At 55.9% G+C, this 20,927-nt stretch overlaps 2 protein-coding genes across 3 annotated transcripts; one reads left to right on the forward strand and one right to left on the reverse strand.

Moving 5' to 3' along the window:
- The first annotated feature begins 411 nt into the window (after positions 1-411).
- Gpr153 (G protein-coupled receptor 153) lies at positions 412-11,098 on the forward strand. 2 transcript variants are annotated; one of them, XM_036179293.1, is made up of 6 exons: positions 412-830; positions 4,661-5,142; positions 5,451-5,880; positions 7,580-7,772; positions 8,163-8,347; positions 8,718-11,098. In XM_036179293.1, exons 2-6 carry the CDS (start codon positions 4,787-4,789, stop codon positions 9,447-9,449), a joined length of 1,896 nt encoding a protein of 631 aa, XP_036035186.1. In that variant the 5' UTR covers positions 412-830; positions 4,661-4,786; the 3' UTR covers positions 9,450-11,098. The 2 variants fall into 2 exon arrangements, with proteins under 2 accessions (XP_036035186.1, XP_036035187.1); XM_036179294.1 differs by having other exon boundaries at positions 8,787-11,098.
- Positions 11,099-12,601: 1,503 nt separating this feature from the next.
- On the reverse strand, positions 12,602-13,657 carry Hes3 (hes family bHLH transcription factor 3). The gene is made up of 3 exons (XM_036179554.1): positions 13,577-13,657; positions 13,417-13,498; positions 12,602-13,022 (listed from the first exon to the last, which is right to left on the reverse strand). The coding sequence occupies exons 1-3, from the start codon at positions 13,655-13,657 to the stop codon at positions 12,658-12,660; spliced, it is 528 nt and encodes a 175-aa protein (XP_036035447.1). The 3' UTR covers positions 12,602-12,657.
- Positions 13,658-20,927: the final 7,270 nt, after the last annotated feature.

Here is a 20,927-nt window from a genome sequence, read left to right on the forward strand (position 1 = left end):
TCAGGCTTCAAATCCTTGCTTTTGCCCATCAGCTTGGTTGGTCAGCGTCTCAGAGGGGACAGGGCTGGGTCCACGTTGTCACTCTGCACTGTTCGCAGCAGCACCCAAGGCACAGGTATTAAGTTGGAACCTTTGGCTGGCAGAAGCCTGCCTCCTGCTACTCTGATTCCTAGAAGCCGCTAATCCTCAGGCGCATGAATCCCGTCCCTCTTGTCAAGGATGCTAACACCTGACTTGGCTTCCTTCCTGACTCTCCATATCCCCTGCCCTGTGTCCTCTCCATGACCAAGCTCCCCTTTCTCTGGCCTGCGAGCCCCGCCCCTCAACTCCAGGCGGCTTAGAGGAGGCTGCGCGAGTGACCCAGACCCCAGAGGCCCCAGCGTGGGCGGGTCCTGTTGCGCGCTCCAAGGGGCTTCACTGCGGCTGCTGGGGCTACGTGGCTGCTGGGAGTGGGGGGCCAGCGCGACGCGCCCGGGAAGGCGGGGCGCGGCCAGGGGGCGGCGCGGAGGCCCCGGCAGAGGCATGCGCCCTGGACCGCCCCCCCGCCCCCGGCCGCCTGAACGCAGCCAGCCGAACGGCGAGAGCAGAGCGCGGCCGCGGCGGAGGCGGTGCCCAGGGAGGGAGGGCAGGGCGGCGGGGCCGAGCGCAGCGCTCTGGCTATCGGCAGCCGCCGCCAGGATGCCCCGGCCCGCGGGCTGCTCCGCCGCCAGCCACCCCCGCGGCCCTTGGCGGCGGACGCTCAGTGCCGGGGCGTGGGAACCGCAGCCGGAGCCTGAGCCGGAGGCGGGAGCGGGAACAGCGAGCTGGAGCCTTGGGCGCCCGAATGCTGGGTGAGCGCCGCCGCCCCGGCCCAGGGACACCGAAGGGGAAATCCGGGCGGGAGGATTGGACCAGGAGGCGCTGTGACACCTGGTGGGACGCAGGGTCGGTCGGAGTGGCCGTGGGTAGCCTGTGGGGCTGGAACGCCTCACCACCATCAACTTGGGGACCTCCAGGGTAACTTCTCCGAGCCAGCCTCTTCCTCGGCTCCCCGCCTCCAGGGCTGGCAGCGCAGTCCTTGGCGGCTGGCAGCGGGCAGGCGTGGCTACTTTGTGGGTCCCAGGCCCCCATGCCCAGCGCAAACTGAGGTGCGGGTTGAGGCACAGTCCCACCCCTAATCTGGCTCCCCAGGCCGTCGCTTGGACGCGCCCTCGGGACTAGACACTGGAAGACCTACAAGGGCCAGACTGGCAGGGCTGCGCCTTTTAGGGGCGGGCAGAGAAACCAACTGAGCCCCAGGAGACCGAGACCTATAAGTAGGGTGTCAAGGGGCGTGCACTGTGCTCTGTGCTCTGGGCCACCGTCCAGCTGGGCCTTTGGAGACCTTTTGGCAGACCAGAGGCCAGCTAGGAGGTGAAATCACGAAGCGTAGGTTTTTCAGAGACTGGTGGGCGCAGCCGGAACCCGGGGAATCCTTTCAAGTTCTGGGTTCTCTTTGTTGCGCAATACAGCCCCGGGGCTGCGCGGCCTCATTGGCCCTGGGTCGTGACGTCAAGACCCGGCCCTGCCCGCAGACCCTGCAGAGGGTGGAGGCTTCGAGGCCTGGGATGGTCTCTAGATTGTCTCACCTGCTTTGTGCCCTGCTTTGGGGAGGGCGAGTTGTGGGGTTCCTGATAGAGAGGTGGGAAGCATCCTGGAAATGTTGGAGATGCTTGGAATCCGTTGCAGAAGGAGCTTGCTGGCTAGAATGGCCAAATCTCGATGGGGCCCAGTGGAGTCTGGCCCCCAGTGGCTGCTTCTCTAGGATCTGTGGGCATCAACAGCGTGTCCCCACTGCCTCCCAGCACTCCAGAAGAGTCCTCCCCTCCCAGAATACAACCTTCGGGATTCCTGGGGTCAAGTATTCCTGCCCTGGCCCTTTCCTCTCAGCTGCCCTCAGCTTGGAGGTGGCCTTGTTGCCAAAGTTAGGATCTCTCCTGCAGGGATGAGCAGCTCAGGCAGACCTTGCTTCTAGGAGCAGTAAAGTACGTGTTGGGGACTTTTTAGAAGGGCTTGAGACCACGACTCTAGTGTTTGATGCCTGCAGTTTGAATTCTGGCTTGGGTACATAAAGATGTTGGCAGGTGATCTCATATCTCTCTCTCTCTCTCTCTCTCTCTCTCTCTCTCTCTCTCTCTCTGCCTCCATCAAAATGCCTCTCTGTAATAGGGATGGCAGCAGTACCACCCATTAAAGATGCTGGAGAAGTGTGCTTTCCTCCCTTACCCACTGGTATCCTTCTGTCTTGTAGACCACTGAATTGAAGCCTGGGTGAGGGCCCCAGGCTCGGCCCTACTCCATGTGATCCTTTAATCTAGGAAACTGTTTACTCACTGCTCACCATGCCTCTGACTCCACTCTAAGTACTTAGCCAACTCTTTTCAAGAAAGGCACTGTCATGATCTTTGGATTAGAAAACTGAGGTGCAGGAGTATCAAGTAACCAGCGGGGAGCTGGGGCTGGACTCCAGCTTCCTGAGTCGAGCCCACAATTCTCTCTCTCCTCACCTCTCCTCTCCTCTCCTCTCCCCCCCACCACCTCTCTCTCACCTTGTAGTCTGCAGCTGAGGAGGTTGGCTCGACCCAGATGCTGTGGTGGAGGGTACAATCTGATAGGGCCACCCTGCCACCCACACTAGTTTCTGCAAGCATGGACCTAATAAATGTTTGGGCAGAACATTCATTGCCCTTCCTGCAGCAGACTACAGTAGACTCAACCCTGGGTCAGAGTCTGGGCAGGCCTGGGGCAGACACACAAAAGCGAATGAACAGAATCCACAGCAGGCTGAAAACTATATAGACAAGAACTGAGTGTGGTGCTTTGATACCAGCACTGGGCAGGCAGATCTCTGGAAGTCTAAGGCCAGCCTGGTCTACAGAGCAAGCTCCAGAACAGCCAAGGCTGCACAGAGTGACCTTGTCTCAAAACACTTTTTTTTTTTTTTTAAAGAAAAGAAACTGTAGACAAGACCAGCAGAGAATGTCTGCTCAGTTGGTCAGGACAACTTGGTTTTCCCGGCTTGAGAGCTAGAGTCCTGGTTAAGGCTGCAATTGCCCATCTGCCCCCAGCTGGAGGTGCTGTGTGAGGCTGGGTGTGTAGTAGTCCTGAATAGCTAATAGGACTGCAGATAGCCTTCTCAGCACGGGGATCCTCCCCAAGCTGTCTGCTCCATGAAGCAGTGCTCCACACAGGGAGCTGGAAGAGCTGGCAGGCTGGTAGAGGGAGGGGTAGGAGGGACTGCCAATCAGCCTTCTAGCAGGGAGGGTATGGTACCTCCCTGCATGTTTAACCTCCTCCTGCCTAGGATCCTGTGCCCCTCACTCCAATCTGAAGGCAACTGGTAGTTAAGGTCTGGGCTCTAAGGTGACTCCAGGCCAACACTAGTCCATAGAACCCTCTGGGTGAGATCCAGGCCCAGGATATGGTCCTAATTACTACCTCATAGTACCCACTATGTGTGGAACCTAGCTCCCAGCATGCTGTTGTCCCTCCACAGCATAGGCTGTGTGATACCTGGGCCCTAGGCTGTGTGCTGTCTATCCACTTAGCTTCCCCACAGAAGCTACATCACGAGTGGGAACACATGGTGAGAGGGCTTGCTGTGAGACACACCTGGGACACACCTGGGACACACAGCAAGTTCCAGGCTCACCAGGGATGCATAGTTCCTGTCCCTTAGAAACCCAGACTAAGGATGGAGAGATGGCTCAGTGGTTAAGAGCACTTTCTACTCTTGCAGAGGACTCAGGTTCCGTTCCCAACATCCACATGGTGGCTCACAACTGTTGTTGGAATCTAGATGGTCTTTTGATACAAAACAAAACAAAACAAAACAAAACAAAACAAAACCAAAATAACCCAGAGCCAGATATCAGGGTGAAAGCTGAAAGATGAAGCAGAGCCAGCCACAGCCACCACCTGTTACCTCACCAACTCCATGAATCCCCAGACTGAAAGCCTCTGAGTCCTCACCTGAAAGGGTCTCAGCTGAACTGCCTTAGTTCCTGTTTCCTCGCCCTTTATACACCTTTCTCCACCCAGCCATGTCACTTCCTGGGATTAAAGGTGTGTGCCAATACTGCCTGTCTGTTTCCAGTGTGACCTTGAACTCACAGAGATCCAGACAGATCTCTGCCTCCTGAGTGACAGGATTAAGGGTGTGTGCCACCACTGCCTGGCCTCTGTCTAATCTAGTGGCTGGCTCTGTCCTCTGATCCTCAGGCAAGTTTATTAGAGTACACAATACATCACCACACACATCTGTAACTCCAGTTCCAGGGGACCCAACACCCTCTCCTGGCTTAGGAACACATGTGGTGTACAGGCAAAACATTTCATAGGGTATAAAATGAATAAATCCAAAGAGAAACAGTCCATGCATAAAGTAAATATTAAAAAGAAAGGGGAAAAGGAACTCAGAAGGTCAGAAGTGAGTGGAAATGAGGGAATGTGCACTTACCCTGTATACCACCCTTTGGGCTTCCTGCCCAGTAAGTAATAGATTCTTCTGAGACAACAGCAGCCTGGTGTAAGCCAGGCCCACATGGGTAGTGACAGGGCAGGACTCTTCGGTCTCCCATCCGAGAGCTCCAGTGTTGCTGGTCTCTGATATCTCACTGAGTGCTCATTGCTCCCTCCCCAGCTGCTTGTCATCTCTGGCCTCACCAAGACCCCACATGTGAGAGCTGCTGCATTGGGAGGAGGAGGAGGAGGAGGAGGAGGAGGAGGAGGAGGATGCCACAGCCACTTGCCAGCTCCGGTCTGCACCATGAGTGATGAGCGGCGACTGCCTGGCAGTGCGGTAGGCTGGCTGGCGTGTGGAGGCCTGTCGTTGCTAGCCAATGCCTGGGGCATCCTCAGTGTGGGTGCCAAGCAGAGGAAGTGGAAGCCACTGGAGTTCTTGCTTTGCACCCTGGCAGCCACCCACATGCTCAACGTGGCGGTTCCCATTGCCACATATGCTGTTGTGCAACTGCGCAGGCAGCGTCCCGGCTACGAGTGGAACGAAGGTCTCTGTAAGGTCTTTGTATCCACCTTCTACACCCTCACCCTGGCCACCTGCTTCTCCGTCACCTCCATCTCCTACCACCGCATGTGGATGGTCCGCTGGCCCGTCAACTACCGGTGAGCACGAGGCAGGGCAGTGTATCTGTGTATATGGCTGTGCTTTGCCAATTTGGGTGAGAAGGTTGAGGGCTGGCACGGTCCAGGGCTGCTAGGGGCATGTATGTAGAAGATGAGTGTCACAATACAGAAATGCCTGAAGAGAGGGACAGGGGCACCAGTGGCTTTTCACTGCAGGGCAAGGCCCTGCTGCGCTGGCTGGGTGGAGACTACAGTGTCAGTGGGGAAGGGTGGTCAGGACCCTCTGTGGTCCCTTAGAGGTCAGTGAGTAACACCAGGATTCTCTATCCTGCCCTGCTCCATGCCAGGCTAAGCAATGCCAAGAAGCAGGCGGTGCACACAGTTATGGGCATCTGGATGGTGTCCTTCATCCTGTCGGCCCTTCCTGCTGTTGGCTGGCACGACACCAGTGAGCGTTTCTACACCCACGGCTGCCGCTTCATCGTGGCTGAGATCGGCCTTGGCTTCGGAGTCTGCTTCTTGCTACTGGTGGGTGGCAGCGTGGCCATGGGCGTGGTCTGCACAGCCATTGCCCTCTTCCAGACACTGGCCACGCAGGTGGGGCACCGAGCTGACCGCCGTGCCTTCACTGTGCCCACCATCGTGGTGGAGGATACACAGGGCAAGCGTCGCTCCTCCATTGACGGTTCGGAGCCTGCCAAAACCTCGCTGCAGATTACGGGCCTGGTGGTCACCATCGTGGTCATCTATGACTGCCTCATGGGCTTCCCTGTGCTGGTGGGTGAGGTTGTTGGGTAGGGTGCCTGTCATGGATGTGGCTTCTAGGACAGCCTAGGGACTGGGCATCAGGTGGCTGAAACCTCAAACCTGACTTCCGAGCTGTGAATTATTACTCCGATTTTACAGATTTGGAAAGCAGAGTTCAGAGAGGTATATGACTTGCCCAAAGTCAGGGTAGATGTGATGAGATTTGAACCCCTGTCAGCTGACTAGGATCTTTTTGTCACACTGCAAGAGGGACATCCTCCCCTCACCCAAGGCCCTTTCCATGAGAAGCAATGCCACTGTGCTCCCCTGCCCAGGCCCCAGGATGTGGCACGTAGGTAGAGGATATTGAATCGGCATAGGGCAGGCTCGTAATGCCTTCTCTGAAGTTGCGCTCCATTGTAAGAACGGAGAAGGTCAGATGGAAGGCTCCCTGGATGAAGCCTTGCTAAGCACAGCCCAGTGGGGTTACCTGCAGTCCTCCGACCAGCTTGGACTAGGCTGGCTCAAGACTGAAGTTTACACTAGGTAAACAGCTCCTCTCTGATTGGGGCTCTTGCCACAGACGGTCTGGAGAGACAAGAGCCTGTGCCAGATCCGGCCTGCCTACACAACCAGGAGGTTATGTCCTCTCAGGCTGTGCCCCTGGCTTGCTCTGCCCCCCTGTCTCCACCAGGCCCAGCACCCTCCCACTCTACGGTCCTCATCTACAGTGGGGCTTGATACCCCCTAGTCCTTTATGCCATTGGTAAGAGCTAAGAAACCACCCTGAGAATGACGAAGTACTGTAAAGCCAGAGTGGGGCCTTGGAGGGCCCACCTCAGCATCGCTTCCCACCTCAGAGCTGGGAAGTGGGTGCCACTGATGGAGCCTACTGCTTGTCATAAACATTATCAACAGTTCTTACCTCCAGGCTGGAGAGATGGCTCAGTAGTTAAAAGCACTGGCTGTTCTTGCAGAGGACCTGGGTTTGGTTTCTAGCGTCCACATGGTGATTTACAACCATCCATAGGTTGTAGGCACGCACATGGTTCACGTACATACATTCAGACAAAACACACATAAATAAATGCTTAGAAAGTGAAACTATTTTTTTAAAAAAGGAATCCTTACCTCGCCTTCTGTAGTGTGGGTGTTTTTAGCCCATTTCACAAATGAGGAAACAGAGCCCCAGAGAAATTCAACAGCTTTCCAAGGATTACACAGATCGCAGAACAGACACAGCGTGCCCAAGTTTGCTCTGTTGTGGCATCATTAAACACTTTCCAAGCTGATGAGGGGACCCCGGGAAGAACCCTTTGACAAGACTCTGGGGTCTGAGCTTGTGGGTAGGGGCAGAGCTAAGAAGCCACTGGCCCAGGAAGATACGGCAGTGACTTAGGCTTGAGGCCTGTTTCTCCTGGCCTGTTCCTTTGGAAGTGGCCCACAGTAACCAGTGTCACATCACCCCATGGGCACCCATGAGGCTGCTGCCCAACACACTGAGGGGTGATATACACAGCGGAGCTCTACTCGGTGGACACGGGCCCCTGCCTTCGTCCACTCAGTTGCCCCTTCCTTCACCTGGAGCTTTCCACAGCCACCTTCCAACCCTTCTTTTCCTCTGGGCAGTGAGTGGGTTATGGGCTCTGCCATCCAGGTGTGGCAGCTGTGGCTAGGAGGGATGTTGTGAGGAGGGTCCTGTAGATCAGGCCTAGCCCTGTGCCCACAGGTGGTGAGCTTCAGTAGCCTGCGGGCTGATGCTTCAGCGCCCTGGATGGTGCTCTGTGTCCTGTGGTGCTCTGTGGCCCAGGCCCTGCTGCTGCCAGTGTTCCTCTGGACCTGCGACCGCTACCGGGCGGACCTCAAGGCAGTCTGGGAGAAGTGCATGGCCCTTATGGCCAATGATGAGGACTCTGACAATGGTAAGGATGGCCTCAGGGTGGCATCTGGGGAGTACAGCACCTGGGTGAGATCTGGGTATCAGCGGAAATAGTCATTTGGTATACCCCCACCACATGGCACTTAGGTGACCCTGTTCGTCACCACCAGATAGTACTGTGGCAATCGGCTGTGTGTCAGGAGCTGTCAGCCTGTGTGGGTTCTTAGTCCCATGGAGTCCCCACCCCAAATCTCAGAGGAGCAAAGTGCTCAGTATGTCAGTCTTCAGACTCAAAACTCAAGTGTGTTGTAGCTGGGATTTGAACTCGGAACCCTTGCCTGCCCTTTCTGCAGACTGGTCCCTCCCTTATGGGGATCCCTAAAACCTTGCTGATGCTCCCACATTTTCATGGTGCTTCTGTCCTATCCTGCAGAGACCAGCCTAGATGGTAGCATCTCCCCTGACCTGGCATTGGAGCGCTCCCTTGACTACAGTTATGGAGGTGACTTCGTGGCCCTGGACAGGATGACCAAGTATGAGCTCTCTGCCCTGGAGGGAGGCTTACCCCAGCTCTACCCTCTGCGGCCACTGCAGGAGGATAGGATGCAGTATCTGCAGGTAGGTTGAGGCAGAACGGAGGGACCTCGAAGTCTGTGGTGGACTATCTCCCCCCCCCCCCCCCATTTCACGCTCCCTCTCCTGCTCGCTCGCTCCCTCGCTTCAGGCATGCATGCGTGTACAGATCAGTGGCAATCCATGGCTGTCAGCCCCTGGCTTGCCTCGAGGTCACAGTCTAGGCGGGTGGGCCTATCCCCGTGCTCTGGAAGAGGGGTCCATTGGTGCCTGTGCCGTGAACCTTCCCATGAGACTTCTCTCCAACTGACCCAAACTCCATTCAACACCAAGGTTCAGAGAGGTTGTCACTTGCCCCAAATCTCACTGCTCCGAACAGGGGGCCCTAGTCCCTGACCCACACACTGCTCTGCAGGGCGCGGGGAGGCATCAGTGCGGGTTTCCAGGAGGGCAGCCCCGTTTCAGCCCGGCCGGGTGCTCGCAGGTCCCGCCCACACGGCGGTTCTCCCACGATGACGCCGACGTATGGGCGGCCGTCCCGCTGCCCACCTTCCTGCCGCGCTGGAGCTCCGGGGAGGATCTGGCTGCCCTGGCGCAACTAATGCTGCCCGCGGGGTCCGACCGGCGGCGCGGGAGCCTTCTGGCTTTCGCCGAGGACGCGCCCCCATTTCGCCCGCGCCGTCGCTCGGCCGAGAGCCTGCTGTCTCTGCAGCCCTCGTCCCTGGAAGGCGGCCCGCGTCGGACCCACGACTCGCCTCCAGGCAGCCCGCGTCGCCGCCCGGGGCCTGGCGCCCGCTCCGCCTCTGTCTCGCTGCTGCCGGACGCCTTCGCGCTAACCGCCTTTGAGCGTGAGCCGCAGGCCCTGCGTCGAGTGCCCGCCCCAGCGCGGCCCTTCCCCGCCGCCTCCGACGGGACGGAGCCTGGTGAGGTCCCGACCCCTCCTGGCGGCCGCACGCAACGCACCCACGGACGCCGGGCCACGCGCGCACACGCGGGGCCCCTGCAGACTGGCCTGAGCGCGTCGTGGGGCGAGCCCGGAGGCTTGCACGCAGCGGGCGGCGGCAGCACCAGCAGCTTTCTGAGCTCACCTTCCGAGTCCTCGGGTTACGTCACGCTGAACTCGGACTCGCTGGGCTCTGCGTCCTAGGGCCCTCTCGGTCCTCCCTAGGGACGCCATGTAGATGAGAGAGGCACAGCGCCAAAGATGCCACCGCATGTGTTAGGCGCGCGGACAAGTACCACCCACCCTAGGGGTGAATGGATGGTGGACTCTGCGCCCCTCCTTTGGTTCCTTCCTTCTGATATCTCCTGGAGGGACGGTGGCCGCCTTTGATGACTGCACAGGACACAGACCTTTGTAGTGCGTGGCATCTGCACATTTAGTACACCTTCCCCAGCCCTCTGAGGCTAGGCTGGGGTGTATAGGAGACCCTGAGACCTGGCCACCATGAGAAAGGACCAAATTCCTTCTCAGAGAAGCTTAAGCCAGAAGCTACTAGACTGCGTTCAACTTCACCCGCACTGCCTCTGCCTCACCTCAAGGATGTGGCATGTAGAGCGTCTGTAAGCACAGGGGTCTTCAAAACCCCAAACAAGTTCTACTGAGCAGGCTTCCCTGTGACCTGCCTCAGTTTCCCTGTCTCTGATGAGTGAATGACCATGATACATCTCTCAGGGCTGTTTGAAGAACCCTCCTGGTCTTAGGGCCCTTTGTGAGGGTCAGACTTCAGCAGTTGACCCCCAGATCTGAGACCTCCCCATCTCGATGACTTTTGCCGTCTTGGAGACTCACTTTAGCTAAAGCACAACACCATGGGTATAACAGCCCCTTTGACCCCATTAGTGTCCCCATGCTCGAGACTACACCATATTGCCTGTCTCCCACTCTGTCGGCCACTCTGTGACCCTGCTGTGAAGGCTGCGGGTACCTGGTGCACAGAGCTAAAGCAAAGGCAAAGGTCCCGCAAAGGGTGTCCTGTACCCCTCCTTTAACGCGAAGAAGGGCTTTGCTCTCCAGGGTAGACCTCTCTCTGGGCTGTGGCAGGGACATAGGTCTTCCCAGGAAATACCCAGGCTGTGAGCCAGGGGTTGGGGAGCACCACCACCGTACAGCAGAGCCTCTGTGTTGGGACCTGGAGATCGTCTCAAAGGCCAGCACAGAGCACCCTGTGCCCTGTTCTCACTGCCCAATGGCCAGGCCTATCTCCTCTCCCTCTCCAGAGTTCCAACTCCAGATGGGGATGGGGATGGGTGACTGCCCTGTCCTAGGCCTCAGAGGACCCTGTAGTTCCTGGTTGTGGGGTAAGTGAAAGATTAGACATCCCAGATGAGCAGAGGGCTGCAGTCAGCCCATCTTTGGACGTGGAGAAGTTTCCTCTGGGTATTTGTTGCTGTGCCTTCAGGGACTGACGTCATGTGGGGGCAGAGGCCACCAGCTCGCCACTGTCTCCCTCACCGGCCTCAAATCCTCAATTTATCACCTTGGGTTTTCACTCTATTTTGTATTCAACGGCAATACTTGTAGTGGGGACCTTGTGCTCCTAAGTTACTCCTACTTTTTACAAAACTTTGAGGGCAAGCCAAGCACCGGACCCTGGGCACCTAGGGCTCTTCCCCACCCCGTGTTCAGCCACCTTGTTTGCTGATGCCTGTAAGAACCTTGGCCGTGAGTTACTGATAAGAGCACTATCTGTATACCACCGCCTAGCCCAGAGTCAGGGATGTGTTTGTAGATTTTTGAAAAACATTTCTCTTCTGTACAGGACCCAATAAAAATTTCCTCATGGTTTGCACACAGCCTTCTGAGGCTGGTTCATGAAACCTGTTTCCACAGGGCTAACCAGCTACTCCCCCAAATCTCTCTCTGTCTAGAGCCTGAAGTCCAGGCCAGTGTATCATTCCCTTGGAGTTGCCATTTCTCCAAGCAGGTGTAGCTGCCCCACTGGCCAGAGAGACAGACCTGGGCCCACACAGTAGGCAGCAGTGGTCCTCTGTCACGGGCGGCAACCTGGCACCTGTGGTTGGGACAGGATTTGATCGTCACTGTGAACTTAACTCGGTACAGGTAGGACTGGGTGTGTGTGCCCTTGAAACCACTCAGAGTCCAGTGGAATTCACGCACCGTTCCTGGTCTTCGCTGAGAGGTCGCCACCTAGCGGTAGAGGAGAGAAGTCTTGGCTTTTCCCCCATCAGGCGGGCTGACCAGAGGCCACCTTGAGATGGCCAGGGCAGGGCTCAGTACTGGTCCTTGCTTCAGAAAGCCCGCTCTGTGGGGTGGGTTAGTGGGAGAGGCAAGTCGCGGAGAATCCTAAGTAGACCAGAGCGTGTTTATTGGCAAGGCACGAGACGCCCCAAACTTGATATTTCCCTAAGAGAGTTTGTGGTGCACTCTAGTCTCAGTCTCTGTACTTAACACCCAGTCTTTATTCAGAATTGCACGTTGGTACTAGGAGGTGCAGGGATTTCTGACTGGACCCCAGGCTGGCCCAGGACAGGAGCCTGGGAGTGAAAAACTGATCTCTCCCCTCGAGGTCGCAGCGCATGGCATGGTAACAGGAGCAGAGTTCTCCGAGTCTAGGGCTCAGAAGGCACTATGTGGTCCTGGGTACCGGTCTTTGGAGAACACAAAATGCGCAGATCTCAGCGGAAGTCCCGAGGCTTCCGCTGGCAGTGCCACGCAGCAATTGTGGCGAGGCAAGGCGGCGGAGCACTCAATGCACCTTAGAGGCGGAGCCGGTGCTCCGCGCCAGGGCCCCGCACCCGTGAGCATCTGCGAAGGGAGGGCATTGGAGAGCGCGACCGCAGGGTGGGCCCGGTGCAGAGGGAGTGGGTTGCGATGGTAGTGAGAAGGTCTTGGGTGGGGGTGAGATGGGATGGGAGCTCCTCGCTGGAGGGGCGGGGCCCTGCGCGCTTTGTGCGGGTGGGAACAGAGCGCCCGAGGCGGGTTGAATGGGCCAGGGCGGGGCAGCGATTCTCCTCGCTGCGAGGGGTCCGCTCTGCGCCGCTGGCGACCGCGACCTTCCCACCGTGTCGCAGTCGTGGAGAGGGGGGCAGGGGCGGAATGCCAGCCCCGGGTCACTGGGAACGGCGCACAGTCCACAGGTCCCCTCCTAGCTCCACAAGAGGTGGGAGGAGGGGAGCTGGTCCGGCTGGTGGGTGGGGCTGGAGTGGGTGAATTCACCAAGACCCCATCCGCAAGTGGCTGCGTGGATTTTCCCGCAGCCCCACCAGCCACCGATTGACAGAGTTCCTGCAGTCATCATGGGTGCGTCCCAAGTAGTTTCTGTGTCCCCAGACTAGACGGCGAGTGATGGGGCGTGGGGGAGGGGTCTTGCGTCTGAATCCTTGCCTAGGCCTCACCAGGGCCGCCACACCCCAAGCCCGGGTCTTGGGCTCTCGGTCTGGCAGTTCGACACTGGTTGTGGTGGCGGAACGCCGGTGGAGGACTCAGGGAGTCCTCTAGGGAGAGGGAGCGGGGACAGAGGGGACTGGGAGCCACCTGCAGCGGAAGCAGGGGCCCAGATGGCCGGGAGGCAGGGGCTGAGATCGGAGACCGCCTGCGGGCTGGCGCTGTCCGTGGTGCTGCCGGCCCTGCGCTCCAGCACCAGGGGGCAGCGCAGGCCGCTGCCATCCTCTCCGCGCCGAAGCCGCTGGCTCACGCCGGGCAAGCAGCCCTGGAAGCCAGACGGGTAGTCGAGCCCACTGGGTACTGGCCAGAGTCCTGGAGAAGGGAAGGGACGAGAGGAGGGGATAGAAGAGAAGAGACGTGGAGGATAAAGGGAGGGAGAAGCATAAGGATAAGGGAGAAGACTCCTGGGTGGGGCAGACCTATGCTCACACTATGGCTGCAACACCACAGCCAGTCCAGACAGGCCTTAGCTGCTCTTCCCCACACCCACCCCAGCTAGGCGATGCACCCTCCTCTCGATTCACTTCAGCTTTCCTCTCTACTCAGTAGCTCAGACTACTCTCCAACTCTCCATCCTCCTGCCTCAGCTTCCCGGGTGCTGGGTTTACTGGTGGACAAAGCCATGCCTCCCCCAAGACCCCATGGTTGGCTCTCACACATCCCTCCCAGCGTTGCATTGCATCTCTTCAAGCCCTTACTTTACTACCTTGCAATGAATTCTGAAGGCTTTTCATGTACTTAACACTCAGCTCCAGGATGTCAGCCTTTTCCAACTTCCGTTTCCGTATCTGCCAAGCCGTAAGACACTCTTAAGAGGCAGACTGGGGAGGGGCTGGACCTATCGATCCCCTCCTCTCCTGTCTTACCTGATGTGAGTAGTGTCTCTCCAGAAGAGACTTGAGCTGCTCCAGGGACATGTTGATGCGTGCCCGGCGCTTCTTCTCCATCAGAGGCTTGGAGATCTGCAGGCCAGCCAGTAGTTCTTAGAGGGAAGGTCCTAGCTTTCCAGGCCTCCACTCCCTCCAACCCAGGGGTTCCCACCCCAGGAGTTCTCATCCCATCCCTTCAGGACCCCAAACCTTTCTGAAGCTGCTGGCTGGGCCACTGGGGCTGCCCCTGGATGTGGGCTCAGTGCCCATTTTGTGATGTCTGCACAGACAGTAGGCTGCATTGCCTTTATAGGGGTACCTCGTTTACATGTCAATGAGGCTCTAGGAACAGGCAAAAAACCAGAGGGGGAGGGGATGGGAAGGGGATGCAGGAGAGCTGCCCCTATATCCCTCTATGAGGCCCCTTCCGACAGCCCAGGCTGCCTCTGACTTCCAAGATGCTTTCTGCGGCTCTAAAGATTCCTTTCCTTTTATTTTTATTATTTTTTATTTATTTCTTCCTTGACTCACCCCAAACCCATCCTCTCCAGGCATTGTTGAGCCAGCGACTGTAGGTTCTGAACCTCTCTACTTGCCAAGTCCTGGCCTCTTCTTATCTCCCAACATTCCTCTGGTGGTCCTCCAATGTCACAGGGAGCTTTGTGTGCTTCGTGCTACCCTAAATGGTGATGATGGAGCCCTGGGTGTCCTGAAGCCTGATGAAGACGCTGAGACTGGAGTGCTGGCCAGTGATGCCTTTCAGCTCCGGCCACGCTGAGACGCTGAATTAGTCGCCCTAATGTGGGGACAATGTAGCAATTTTCTGCCTGTGGCTGCTCAAAGCCAGTCGCAAGCAGGGCCTGTGGGGGCCATGCAGCAACATGTGTCCTATTAAAGCATGCAGCCCGCCCGCCCGCAGGGCCTCTTCTTTCCAAGGACCCAGAGACTGGAGTATTGACTGGTAGGACCCAATATAGAGACTTCCAGCTAGGAGGCAGACCACCCCACCCCCAGCCCTGGGCTTCCAGGCTTTTGACTCTGGTGAAGAACCAGTCTTTAAGAGAAAAACAACTGAGCCGGGTGTGGTGGCATGCGCCTTTAATCCCAGCACTCAGGAGGCAGAGGCAAGTGGATCTCTGAGTTCGAGGCCAGCCTGGTCTACAGAGCAAGTTCCAGAGCAGCTAGGACTACACAGAGAAACCCTGTCTCAAAGAAGAGAGAGAAAGAGGAGGGAGAGAGAGAGACTGGGTGCATCTGGGTTTTGGCTCCTGTGGACCTCCTCTTAAGTTCAGTGAATGGGGAGTCGGGGTGGGGACCACTGATGCTCTGAGGAAAGTCCAGCCGGCATCGTATGTTCCTGTACACCTGTCCGTTTTCCGTGTGTGAGGACACAGGAGGCCCTGGGACCACCTGCTGTAGGACAGGGCTGCAATCCCCTCACACCATTGAGATCAGGGAAGTTGGAACCACAGCTGTGACAGACAAGGCAGACCTCCAGGGAAACTCTTGAGTTCAAACCTAGAGAACTCCTTTTCTTTGACTCTTGTGGTCTTCCTTTGGGGACCAGAAGACTGATGCGGCACTCCTGACAATGCCTATGAGGCCAAGTCCTACATCATTTTCTGTGCTCAAGTACTGAAAACAAGGACCTCTGTATGGCCTCAAGAGGATATTGCTGTCAAGATGCCCCCAAACCGGGCGTCTTTCTGAACCCTCAACTTCTCTCCCTCCCTCCTCTGGGCATTGGCCGGTCTTGTCGGTGCGCTCCCAAGCGCCAAGCAGCGTGGAGAATCGAGCCCCGCCTTCCCTCTTTCAGGCCTGGGCAAAGGCGACCAGAACTCTGGAACCTTCCCCTGTCCCCCGCCGTAGGGTGGGTGGACCAGATCCGCGTGGGTTTGTATTCTGGGCTGGTGACTGGGCTGAAACCCAGTGGCGAGCGCTGCCACGCGCCGGGTAGTTTTAAAGCTCCCGGGTCAGCCGGGCCCTTAAATTTCCGTGGCCATCCGGGCCCCGACGGCCTCAGTGCGCCTAGCAATCGCTTTGGGGAGGTGGCGGCACGGTACAAAGGCGCCGCGAGGCAGGCGGGCAGGAGGCTCCGCACAAAGGGAGCAGCCGAGTGTTAAAGGCATTGTGAGGTTTGCACAAAGCGGCGCCCGCGCCCGCCTTCTCGGGGCCAAACTTTCGGCTCCCCGCGGCGCACGGGCTTCCAGCTGCCGCACATCTGTAGGGAGGCCCGGCGCGCGCCTCACCTCGGCGGGTCCCCTCCACCTTCCTCGCTCTCAAGCCAAGTCAGAAGCGGGGCAATTTGTCTTGTAATTACAATACTTCCCCATAAACTGCTGCCCGAGCCTTTCAGTCCAGTGAATTAGCAAACCAATGGTTCTGCGCACAGCTTTCCCGGAGCACTGCGGGGCGCAGGGCACTGGTCCCGCCCCCTCTCCAGAATTAGAGTCACTATAAAGTCCCCCTCTCTCGCTCCCGCCCGCACCCCAGTACCCTCCACTGTCTGGGCCATCACCTCACAAGCCTATCCAGGAATCCTGGCTGGGTGGGGCCGTTCATGTGGGTGGCTAAGTGTTTCTTAGGTAGTGGAAAATTGACCACAAAATGTACTAATCTGCAATGTTCTGCTTTGGCTGGGGGAAGTGAGGCCGGCCACGGGGCGAGGACCGGATTCTCAGCGGTTGCGTTCTGAGAATCACAGGTTAACAAGCCTGTAGCTGAGCTGCACCACGCCTCCCACCTCCCTTTCCCGTGGGCCGGTCCTTGGGCAGGGGTCTCTCTCCCTGGAGAACTTCCCTGCTTTTCCTTCTTGTACTGCTACAAAACACCCCCCCAATGCCTGCTCCTGTGGCTGAGGGTTGTGTAAGCTCATGACCAGGAGGGACCCCTCCATCTCCCCCTCCCAACCCCAGCTCGGAAACAGTCCCCTTCCTTCACTACAGTAGCTTTCTTTACAGCTTCGTCCTCTAGGCAACCTCTTCCCCCACTAAGTTAGAGCCAGACCTTTGCATCCGGCAAGGTCATTGGAAAAGGTGACAGGTAAAGAGATGCAAGCTGAGGACTGGTGTTCCATCTGTCCATGAGAGACGTCTTACCTACACCAGCAGGCAGACCCACCAGGGAGAGAGAAGCTTTTCCAGAGGTGAGGAGAGACAGCTGCTCACCTTACCCTCTCTGAGCAAGCTGGGCAGAGTACTCTCTTTTGGACTGCTGGGAAGGTCATGGACCAACTTAGAAACGCTGCTTATGCAAACCAGGATGTAGGCCACCAACTCCCTTCCTATCTTTAGCACTCAGGGTCCCCAAGGTACCTGGAAAGGAGTACAGGCCCAGGAAGAGCAAGGGGGAAACCCAGGCCCCTTTTGGTCATTCAAGGAAAAGAGTTCACTCTCAGCCCACCCTCACTCCCACACTTTCTCAGGAATTTAAGGGTGAAAATGGCCGGTGCTTCTGTGCCTTCCCCATTGGCTCTCTTGACTTTGGCAAGAAGCACACACAGTTCTGGAAACAAAGTGGGAACAGGGCTTGAAGCCCCCAAACAAGTGCCCCACTAGGTGCCCCACCTCCCATCCCAGGCACCAGCCCTTGGCTGCCCAGGGTCCTGAGTGATGAGCACCCTTCCTGCACTTTCAATGCTAAATGATGAGCCTGGCACACACCGCAGTGGGTGCTGGTGGTAACTGGAGGAAGAAGCCTGTCCTCCTCTGCAGATGTGTTTCAAAGTGAGACGAAGCGATTGCTGTGTGTAATTAACTAGCAGGGACACAGCAAAAGCCCCGAAATGACTCTGTCGATTGTCTCCAGATGGGGTTGGAGAGGCTGCAATTGTTTAACTCTCTTTAGCTGTGTGAGGACTTTGAATAATAGCACAGCAGCCAAGGGCCCTTCAAGGGATAAAGGCTGGGACTTCAGTGAGTGCATCAACACTGACCAGGCCAGCCCAGCGCAGGAAGAGTGAATTCACAGAGACCCTCTTTGTCCTGGCCTTTTGTGTCTCCCCTGAGCTGGCTCTAATCTTTAAATATTTACCCGGCCTCTTTGTTCACATATGACTTATGCACCGTGGGCTGATGTACTCATAAATCACGCGTCATTTACCAGACTGGAAAGAGGCGCTTTCCTTCCTCCAGCCTGTGACTGCCAAAGAAGAGGAGAGAAAATTTTCTTTTGGAAGGCCCCGGCTGTCTCCAGTGGAGACCTGTAGCCACGCTGGACAGACTCCTCCCCCTGCCCTCTGGATAGGCCAGAGGCCCTGAATAACCAGGAGCTGCAGGGGGGCAAACAGCCCTCTAAAAATGACTGATCTGGCTTCTATCACTAGGGAGGGGGATGTGAGCATCCTGGGCTTTCCTCCTGCTTGGCCTCAGGCATGAATAAAATACCCTGAGCCAGCTTTCACCCTGGGAATTTTGTGTGTAGGATGAGTGACGTGTCAACGCTTGTCTCATTCATATACCTGCGTACCTGCCTTAGGCTTGCTCTGCTCTCCTCTTCACAATCTCTCTTGCTCAGTAAAACCATGCTGTTTAAGAAACAAAAGTCTGGAGGCTGGAGAGATGGCTCAGTGGTTCAGAGTGCCTACTGCTCTTGCCAAAGGCAGCTCACAACCACCTGTAACCCAGCTTCAGGGGGTTCAACTTGCCTTTGGCCTCCACTGGTATCTACACTCACATGCACACACACAGAGAGACATGCAATTTTAAGTAATAAAAATAAATCTAAAAAAAAAAAAAAGACTGAAAAATGATTTCATCTCAGCTTGTGGTTTAATTTGGAGATGTTAAGGTGATTCTTAGTGTTGGTAATCGCTTCAAGTCATGAAGAACTGAGTCAAGCTGTATGGGGCAATAGCCCCTAGCCATCAAGAATTGCTTGGCTCCAGCCTGATCATTCTGCTCAATCTGTAGAAACAATATGCTTGGGTACCAAAACAACCCACTTTGCTTCCAGTCAAATGATAAAATACCTGTAACTTCCTATAGTTATATACATATGTGTGCATGTGTACATACATGTCCCTAGTCTCTCTAAGTGCATACAGCCTTCACCCAGAGGAAAGGTTGGGGTCGCTCGCTGTTCTGATAAAGCAGGTCTCAGTCTGTCCAGATCAAGTCTGTCTGCTTCTCTGCCTCAGTTTCTAAAACAGGCCAGCTCTCCAGCTGGGCCCAGCCAGGGAAGCTGCTTTAGCCTGTGGTGGTGATCTCTAAGGAGTGAGGAAGGTGTGGGCTGCAGAGGGACCCTACAGCCTGAGAAAGAGCTCCTCCTTTTGTGCTTGCCTGGAAACTGCTAGGACAAAAAACATTCAAATGCTTATTTTCAAGAAAGGTCGAGCAGCGCATTGCAGAACTGGGCACTTTCTCCCCAACTTTTTTTTAACCCTTCTAGAGATCTGTCACCTCCTGCATTTGGATGAAGAGCTGGGTACCCAGTGAGACTGTTTGGCCAGATTCCTTTCCTCTCTGGTGTGAAAGGAAGCCTGTGTTTCCCTGTGCATCTGGATGTAGTCCTCTCTGTGGGTAACTGTCTTCCTGGGTCTGTGCATGTTCCTTGACTATATCCCTGGGTATATGCATGGTTCTCCATGTGACTGTTCCTCTGGATATCTGCACTCTCTGTGTATAACTGTTTCCTTGACTGTATATACTCTTCGTGTGTAGCTATATACCTGGGTGTATGTGTACTGTGCTGGGTGTGGCTGATTCCCTGGGTACATGTACTCTCTGGATGTGATTGCTTCTCTGGCTATAGTACTCTGTAACTGTTTTCCTGGGCATACACATTCTCCATGTGACTGTTCCTCTGGTTATACACATGTCCAGATGTGTATAAATCTACCTGCTTGCCTCTCCATCACTGCACTATGAGTTCTAGGCCCTGATAGTTTCAGCAATCCCAGCAATCCCTAAAAGTTCACATCCCTGGAGTGTAGCCCCATCTGGCAGAGCCCATCTTCTCTTTTCTCCCACCTCTAGGATAAAGCTAAAGAAGAACTGGGGCCTCAGGGGAGGTGACAGGCAGAGGACGGAGTTGCTCAAACTTTCTGGTCAGTTACACTTTGTTGGTTGCCTAAGAATGGAGGTGAAAAAGCCCCTTTCGCCAGAAAGGATTTTGTGCCTCAGGTCAAGGGCCCTCCCTGAAGTCAGGGGCAACAAGCACCCTCTAGTGGCTCTGATGTGTCCTGGCTATGGGAGAGGGCTTGAGTCTGGGGAGCCATGAGGAACAGGCAGTAGTAGCCAGAACTCCTGCTAGCAGCCCTGGAACAGGAAAACCCAGGCCTTCTTCCAGTATGGCACCACAACTCAGTCACCTTTATGCCCTGCTTAGACTTTAGTGTCAAATTGACACAGCCTCGTTATCGGAGAAGAAAGCCCAATTGAGGACTTGCCTAGATCAGACTGAGCATGTCTGTGGGGGATCAGCATTCCTCGGGCAGGCAGTACTGGTCTGTATGAGAAAGTTAGCCAAGGATGAGCAGGTGAGCCAGCCAGAAAGCAGCATTTCTCCATGGTTCCTGCCCAGATTTCCCTCAGTGATGGACTGTGACCTGGAACTGTTAAGCCAAATGAACCCTTCCTCTTCAAGTTCCTTTTGGCCAGAGTTTCATCACACAACAGAGAGGAGACTCGGGAACCTTATTTGGTGTGTGTGTGTGTGTGTGTGTGTGTGTGTGTGTGTGTGTGTGTTGCTGGGGTTTCATCATAGCTGAACCATCAAATCTCCTTCTCACTCCTATTACCTCACTAACAAATGTCTCCTGACCACGGATGCAACACTGTGCTATGCTTTGTAAATGATCCTGGTGTCATTCTTCCAGGTCACTGTCTGCCACTGAGGCAAGTCAGGGTAAGAAGTCAAGCAGAAGCTCAGCAGAGGTCATGGAGGATGCTGCTCTATAGCTTGCTTGTTTGCCCATGCTTAGCTTTCTTATATAGTCCAGGACCACCTGCCAAGGAATGGTGCCACCCACAGTGGACTGGGCCCTCCTACATCAATTAATAATCAAGACAGTCCCTCATAGGCATGCCCATAGAGCTCCTGATATAAGCAATTCCTCAGTCGGGGCTTTTCTCAGATGACTCTAGGCTGTGCCAAGGTGACAGTTAAGGTCACACAGGACACCAGATGATTGTCAGCCCAAGACAGTGAAGTAAAGATTCCCTTTTATAGGAAGACAAGGTTCACAGAAGTTACCTGCCTAAAGTCACCAGGAGAGGATGTGGATGGAGTACTGGAGCCTGGGACACCAGTCCATGCTGTTCGAATCTTAGATAGTCTTTTAATAAAACACCCAGATCCAGATATCAGGGTGAAAGCTGAAAGATCAGAGAAGCAGGACAGCCAGCCA

This window comes from Onychomys torridus, chromosome 2, assembly GCF_903995425.1.
Source record: "Onychomys torridus chromosome 2, mOncTor1.1, whole genome shotgun sequence".
Taxonomy (NCBI): domain Eukaryota; kingdom Metazoa; phylum Chordata; class Mammalia; order Rodentia; family Cricetidae; genus Onychomys; species Onychomys torridus.